This window comes from Rutidosis leptorrhynchoides, chromosome 9 (genome assembly GCF_046630445.1).
Source record: "Rutidosis leptorrhynchoides isolate AG116_Rl617_1_P2 chromosome 9, CSIRO_AGI_Rlap_v1, whole genome shotgun sequence".
In the NCBI taxonomy this organism is placed as follows: domain Eukaryota; kingdom Viridiplantae; phylum Streptophyta; class Magnoliopsida; order Asterales; family Asteraceae; genus Rutidosis; species Rutidosis leptorrhynchoides.
In genome coordinates, this window is record NC_092341.1 from 60,330,690 (window position 1) to 60,338,802 (window position 8,113).

Consider the following 8,113-nt stretch of genomic DNA (forward strand, 5'->3'; position numbering starts at 1 on the left):
AAGCACAAAAAAATACCTGACTGTCCAGAGTCGCAACTAGTATCTGGTTTTATTTTCTGTTTGGATCAGCGAAGGTTTAGTGCACTTGTTCATACGTTAAGGTATGACCTGCCAAAAACTCTGCACCAAGCATTGGAAGTTGCACAAAAGTATGTACGAACCGGCGAGCGAGGATCAGGAAAGTTTGATAGTAACAACAACAGTTCCAAACTGCACAACGGAGGACTGTACTTTGATCGAAACCAAAGGAGAAATGACAATTCCAATGGCAGGTGGAGAGGCAACAATCATCCCAATGATTTTCACCATAACAGGAGGCCCTTAGAGAGACATCCGTTGATAATGGCATTAACCAAAACTCCTAAAGAGATTCTTTTCACTGAACCTATTCGGTCTGCTTTCAATCCTCCAGCACCTATGGAGGAAAGAGATGGCCCAAGAAGTGAACTATGGTGTGACTTTCATGAGGCGTGGGGTCATGACACAGATAATTGCAAGTCTTTGATGAGGGAAATCATTGCAAAGATTAACGCAGGGGAGTTAAATCACTTGCTGCCAGGCAAACAATACAGAAGAAATGACCCTAAAAATAAATTTGCATGGCAGAAAAGTGATGGTCGAAGAGGACGTCGGGATGAGAATAGAAGAAGGGAAGAGCACGGCAGAAGAGAAAACAGAAACCAATACGGAGAGCGTGAACCAACTCCAGAAGTGGTAATCAAAATAGTGTGGTTCAATGATAGTTGCTATGAAGACGGTGAGCAGTCAGACAATAATGTTGAACGCTGGAGATATGCTCCAATCATTTTTCAACCAATTCAAAATTGAACTTTATTCGTCCAGCCAGTGGTCATATCAGCAGAAATTGCAAACAAGTTCATCAGCCGTATCTACACGGATACAGGCAGTGAAGCTGACATCATCTATTGGCATTGTTTGAGAACTTTCCCAAGGCACATACATGATAGGGCTCGGCGGACAAATTTAAAGGTTTCAGGATTGACAGGAACACCGATGAACGCCATGGGGCAAATTTGTTTAGAGGTTGTTATGGGAACATTCCCATTGCTGAGAACTGAAACAATTGATTTCACTATTTTGGAAGGCACTTCTCGGTTTAATGTCCTTTTCGGAAGGATAGTGTTGGCAAAGTTTGGAGCAATTGCATCCACTGCTCATGCGGAGATCAGATTTCCAACTCCTAACGGAGTGGCTGCCATACATTCACAGTATGTAGCCCCAACTAGAGAACGGTCTACATTTGCAAATTTGCTAGAGGACAGGGCAAATCGGAGAAGGCATAATCGGTTATTCAAAGATGATGAAGTTTAGGAGTTTTTTATACCGTAATCAACTATTCAGGCCGGACAGCGCTAGGCGCTTGGCGTATGAAGAGCAAATTTTAGCATTTTATGAAGAACAAATTCTATCATTTTATTGTACACCATTGTAGTTATGCTACAATGCATATGTTTACAGCATCATGCATTAAATTTTCATAATGTACTAATTAGGCCTGATCCACCTAAATTCATAATGAATTGTTTATGTAATGCGCACTATCAATCAATAAAATTTTATCTTTTTCTTATGCAAAGTGCTGTATGTGACAAATGTAAAACATTGCATTTATATCCTGCCCACAGAAGGAGAGTATTTTTATACTTTCGATGGCGGATGCTCTTGTGTCGGCCAGCAAAAGGCGCAAGGGATCGTCTAGAAAATGTTAAGGTTTTACTAGAACGTACCGAGGCAAAATGAAAAACTAGATACCTGTCATGACAAATATTATAAAGACTTACTTCACAAAATGAAAGAAGTTCCTATACTATATCAAGGCAAAAATATTTCACAACTCTTCCTCATAAACTTTATGACGGAAGGCGTATGGCGGAAAGGTTACTAATTCATAACTACTCTTCAAAAATACTTCATAACTATTCCTCATTAATTTCATGGCGGAAAGCGTATGATAGACTCTAATGTCCTGGAAATTATTTGAAGGCATAATATTTGCAAAAGTATAATTTCAATATTTTGTATGTTGTTAATTCAGAAGAAGTTAACAGTGAAAGGCATCTTCATAAGAATTACATCAAACACTTTCCAGTATGTCTTATTAAGTTATGCAATACACAATCATACATAGAGAATTTATCATATGCTTGGTGCACAGCAGGTTTATTTTTTAGCAAGAAAAATCTAAGTATTTGGGGTGAGCAAAAAGACAAACATAATCATAAGAGTGGCATGTATTTGACACATAGAAAGCAGAAAATTTATTACAAACATTGTTAATAAGTTGTTACAGAATTCATGAAAATTCAACACCAAGAACGTCCTTGATGGACGATTCTTTCCTATTACACACATCATCAATGATGTCAATCTTGAGGTTTATCAGTTTGTCCCTTGTCTCATTGACTCTCTCCAAGGTTCCGGGACGCACCAGGTTAGCAATGGCAGGAGGAAGAGGCTGGTTTCGGGGAAGGCAGTTGGTTACTTTATTGGTAACATCAGAAATTGAATGAGTGACCATAGCATCAACATAATCATTGTAAGGATTCCCAACAAGTTGGGATCCAAGAACCTTAGCTATTACACACGGTATCCCCTTCTTCAGCTCAGCAAAATTACCCTCATCGGCCTCTGCCCTGCGGAGAAGTTCAACAGCCTTTTCTTTCTCAGCATTCAATTCTAACTTCAAGGCATTCAGCTGATTCTCCAGTTCACTAACCTTCAACTTCTCATCTTCAACCTTCTTCCTCTCAACTTCCACCACTCTCTCCTTCTCCTCTCGCAGGATAACAGCAACATCTTGAGCATCTTTTAACTCAGTTTCTTTAACCTTCAAAGCTTCTTGAGTTCTGATCAAAGCACGTTCAGCTTCAGTAGCTCCTTTGTGAGCATTTGAACCTTCAGCCCTTTCAGTATGGGATATCTCAAGAATAGACTCTTGATGCTTCTACAATTGTAGAGAAGAACGTAGGTGGTTCATCAACAACACAGCAAATGCAGCAGTTGACTACCTAAGTTGTTTAGAACGGAGAGCAGTGAAGTGAGGATTTAGCTCAGGAACAGCACAACCCTACAAAAGAAGAACATTTTGATCAATGTTAACAATTCACATAAATAAAATGCAAGCACATACATACAAATCGTTTTATCATGGGTACCTGAAGTAGGGTCAAGAAATCTGTGCACTTAGTGGTAGGGTCATCAATAAACGCCTACAGCGCGCTCACATGAGCAGGAATTGGTGGTTCTGGAATATTTGTGGATGTGATAGCAGGGATAATGGTAGTGGGGGGTGGAGAATGATAGGAGGAGTCACCTTCCAGCCTCAGCTCCTGAAATTCAGTTTCATCAAACGGGGTAAAATTCCGGTCAGAAGTTTTCAAAATTTTATCCCTTTGACTTTCGTGGATCTCCTCCATCCTCCACTCACGGCCTTCAATAGTCTTTCCTTGGCTCTCATCTGAATCTGCTAAATGCACTAATGTAGCAAATAAGTTAACATTATAAACGGACATAACAGTTATGAACAAAGGTATATACAATATCAAGAAAAGACAATGTTGGCATACTTCTTCGGTTTTTTGGCTTAGGGCTCCCCTCAACATTTTTTGCTCTCTTAGAGCTTTTACCCTTCTTGGGTTTCTTTTTGATAACAGGAGGGCTGGGGAGCGTATCACCAGTAATATCAACCGAGCCAGTTGTTTCTTGCTTGGTAGTGGCATCCTCCGTAGTCCGCTCAGACTCAGATTCACTGTCTGAACTACTACCGCTGCTTTCTCCTTCTTTTTCAGCATTTGCAGCAGCAGCAGCCTTAGCTTCGGCTTCAATCCTTTCTGCCTCTAGCTCGGCAGGGGTTTTATCACGGGCGGTGACTTCAACATCATCCTCAAGATCTAGTGACAGGATAGCAGAGTGGAAAAGCATCTCGGTTTGTTCTGTAGAAATTAAACAAAGGCAAATACAGCAATATAAGCAATAATGACATAAAATAGACAGACATGTATATGTATTAGGATGATCATAACACAACCTACCCCGGTTCTTCTGGCGGAGTACTGGGACATAAGTACTTGGCCATTCTTGGCTTACTTTACACAAAACAAGAATCCCCTCATATTTCTCGTATGATCTGGGCGGAAGGCGAAGTTCTTTAAGATGGTTCACTATTCGCTTTTCTGCGGCAGTTACCGAGACAGCCTTTCATATGCCAGCATCTATAGACTTCTATTTACGAATAACAGAATACGCTTCCTGAATAACCCCCTCATCAACAAAGAAAAATGGATCCTTCCAGTCTTTTAAGTTTGAAACTTTATTTTTGCCAACAAAATATATTTTTGGTTTGTTGTCAATGGTGAGCCAGCATTGGCTAATTGTTCGAATTCTAAAAAGAGAAATAAAAACTTTAAGGCGTGATTTTATGTTGTAGGCATTGCAATATATTTCAAAAAGAATAATTTTTTGAAGGCCATGAGGATGGATTTGGCTCAAGCAGGCTTTGAAATATCTGAGGATGCGGAGAAAAAATTGTGTAAGAGGAACACGGAGATTGCCATGGGTGAGTTGTAAAGCGTATAAAGTAATTTTACCGGCAGGAGGTTTGTTGGCCCTTTGACTGGTAGTAGGAAGAATAGGGTTGTATTGATTTAAATGATGAAAAGCAATCTTCAAACAGTTAAAGTGATTCTCAGATAGTGATGATACTATCGTACTAACCTCAGGAAGGTCAATTTTTTCTGAAGTGGAAAGCTCTACGTTTTCTTGGCCAGTACTCGACACAGAAGCCATGGTAATAATGTGAAAAGGAAAAGTTAATAAGAAATAACATTGAGATGAAGTGTAACTAACCTTGAAAGATGAAAAAACCTTAAAAAGTTGAAAATAAAGCTTGAAGAAAGCGATGAAGATTTGTGCAGAAATATGCTTTTTGGATCTTGAACAAAGGTAAAAAAGTGAAGGTAAAAGGTTATGGCGGTTTATATAGGAACTCATCAATGCATTTTTTATGGACACGACCGTGACACGTGTATGGACAAGTTTAAAAGTTTGTGTACAAAGAAACGCTTTTTACAGCTGGAGGCACGTGGAGTGTTTCAACCATTTAAAAAACAATCATCACAAAGTCAGTAAAATTCGTCTGTCATTAATGCATGTAACGTTTTCCCCGATGCAAATGGGAAATGTGAAGACTTGTTTGTGATGCGTTAGCAAAAGTTTAACAACTTAACCCTTTTTCAAACGTTTAAGTCATTTAACTGGGGGGACTTAATGGTGTATCCTATCGTATACACGCATAAAGGCATAATATTCACATGAAATTAGCATCAAGAACACTGGGAACAATGGTTTTGTGAAACTTTTCATCCAGTGTTCTCCGCTATGTAGGCTGCCTCCGTCATGCGTAAGCCCTGAAGGCCGCCTAGCGCTTAAGCCCAGATCGGAGAGCATCATATCCAGCGTAAATATCGGATCACGAATAACAGAATGCAGCATCATCTGACACGTGTCCCCGAGTACTCCGGTGGATCTATCACTATAAATAGACCCCTTGGGTCGTCATTTTACACATTCAGACACTCTGATAACTTGTGACCAGAGATTTCACCTTTCTCTCTCACATAGTATTTTCTCTCACTAGAAATCATCCGACTAGTAGCTCAACGCTCAGCAGACAAAGATTGATTAAGCCACCCCACAGATTTCTATATCTGTGATCCGAGTTTGCAGGGATTATTTCCCGAGGGTAAACATCAATCGGCAACATTCCCCCACTTCTAGCTAGATACTCCTAGTATTTGTGTTGACACACTAAGCCTTACCTCATAAGGAAATAGGTGTCAACAATATAGGTGATGGTTGGCGACGGCCAAGAATAAGGGAGAGGGAGAAGAGAGTGTTTTTAGGTTTTTAGAAAATGATAAAATGAAGTAGTGAGGATAAAATGAGACTAGTTCCAAAATCTAGCACATAACCCCCCTCTCTCAATGGGTTCGGCCGAATGGGTGCATGGGGATGGGCCCCATGGCCCAATTTTATTTATTGATAATTTCCTTGTGGCCCGAATGCCCGATCGAAACCTGAACGCGAAAACGCGACTATGCGATTAATAATTCGGAGAAATAACAAATACGCGACGAAAAATATATATATACACTATATATAATCATATGACATTAAAATATCATATTTAAAATAATTTGGATTTAAAAATCCCAAAAGCTTGACCGTTGGTTTGAAAACCAAAAAGGTTCGTCGGATAGAAATCCACGATTCGCATAAACGTACAAATTAAAATATGAATACAAATATTCACATAACACATAATAATTAATATATTATTACTAATATAATAATATAGGTCATAGAAATGATGTGGTACAAATAAAAATTAACGGTCGTCAAATAATAAACGGTAAAATATAACGGAAAAAATAGGGTCGTGACAACCGAGAACGAGCCATCGTGGGAAAGAGCCCATATCCAAGATTCCGAACCCATAATGCAACGGACATAACTAGATAAAACATTAGTAAGGTTGGTGAGGTCCCCTAGTAGTCTCCCCGAGATACTGCGGGACCAACACCATGACGTGATAGTAGTGTTATCAACCCAACGAACCCGGTCTAGGATAGTGGCATTCGCGTTAAAATCAAGTCGATAAAGTCTATTAAATTTTTCTTTAAGTGCAACATCACGTATCCACATATCATTCCAAAAGCTTGTAAGAGAACAATCAATTATACGTGTCTTAAAAGATTGGGCAAATGGCACATCAAGATTATTAATATTTTTACCAATCTTTAAAATACATGACCACGTTGAGGATGATCGGGACGTAGGGGGTGAAAATGAAGGATTTAAACCCCTGTCCTCCCCGTAGATGCTTTTTATAATACGAACCCGAAGTGAACCCTAGTCTTTTTTAAAAAGCCACCACCATTTGGCAAGAAGTCCTCAATTTTTGGTGGTTAGTGGGACAATATTTAACCCCCCGAAATCCCAAGGCTTAAGGCACGATTCCCATTTAATCCATGCCAATTTCGACACGTCGCTAGACCACCCCAAAAAAACGATGTTTGAACCCCTTAAGCTTATCGTTGACACAAACAGGGGCCAAAAAGTGAAAAGAAATAAAGGGGAAGACTAGATAGTACCAATTTTATTAGTGTGAGTCTACCACCATTGGAGAGCGATCTCGCCTTCCAATCCGCAAGTCTTTTTCTAAACTTTTCGAACACCGGGTCCCAGGCCTTGGAGTATTTCATAGATGACCCGATTAGGAGGCCCAAGTAGGTGATTGGCAGTGTACCTACCCCACATCCCAACCATTCGGCCAACTCAACCGTATCCTCTCTCGACACACAAAGACCATACACATAACTTTTCCGAGAATTAACTTTTAGTCCTAAAGCGGCTTCAAAACATTTAAGAATCTTGGTATGGTTTTGTGAATTTCACCTATTCCACTCTAAAAAAAACGTATCATCAGTATATTGGAGATGAGTAACCTGAATATTATCACATCCAATTTTGATGCCCGAATACCGATTATTGGCAGCCGCAACCTTAGTGAGGTGTTTAAGCCCCTCGGCGACCATGATGAAGAGGTAGGGTGACAGTGAATCACCTTGGCATACCCCCTTTTGAAGACGAAATTCCTTGGTCGGAGAACTGTTGATTAGAATAGAGATAGAATCCGAGGATAAGCAAGAAAATATCCAATTATGCCATCTAAGACCAAACCCCATGAGCTCCATGACGTCCATCATGAAACCCCAATTTATACTATCAAAGGCTTTCTCAAAATCGACTTTAAAAAGAAAGCCTTTTCTTTTAGAGACTTTAATCATGAAGAACTTCATTAGCAATTGGAACACCATCTAAGATATATAAGCACTCTGTCTGAACCCAATAACAGATGAGATAACATGTTGAAGGCGCTTAGATAATACCTTAGATAAGATTTTGTAGAAGCTACCGATTAGGCTAATTGGGCGGTAATCCCCAAAGCCCTGAGGGTCATTCTTTTTCTGTATTAGGGCAACAAACGAAGAGTTACAACCATTTGATATCTCGCCCACATCCCAAAAATGAT

At 39.7% G+C, this 8,113-nt stretch overlaps 1 protein-coding gene across 1 annotated transcript; it reads right to left on the minus strand.

Annotated features, from left to right (window-relative positions):
* Nucleotides 1–7,472: 7,472 nt before the first annotated feature.
* LOC139868092 (uncharacterized mitochondrial protein AtMg01250-like) lies at nucleotides 7,473–7,880 on the minus strand. The gene has a single exon (XM_071856428.1). It carries the CDS (start codon nucleotides 7,878–7,880, stop codon nucleotides 7,473–7,475), a length of 408 nt encoding a protein of 135 aa, XP_071712529.1.
* Nucleotides 7,881–8,113: the final 233 nt, after the last annotated feature.

Excerpts from the sequence above, each read along its gene's own strand:
- LOC139868092 (XM_071856428.1), bottom strand. The coding sequence starts at position 7,880 with ATGAAGTTCTTCATGATTAAAGTCTCTAAAAGAAAAGGCTTTCTTTTT.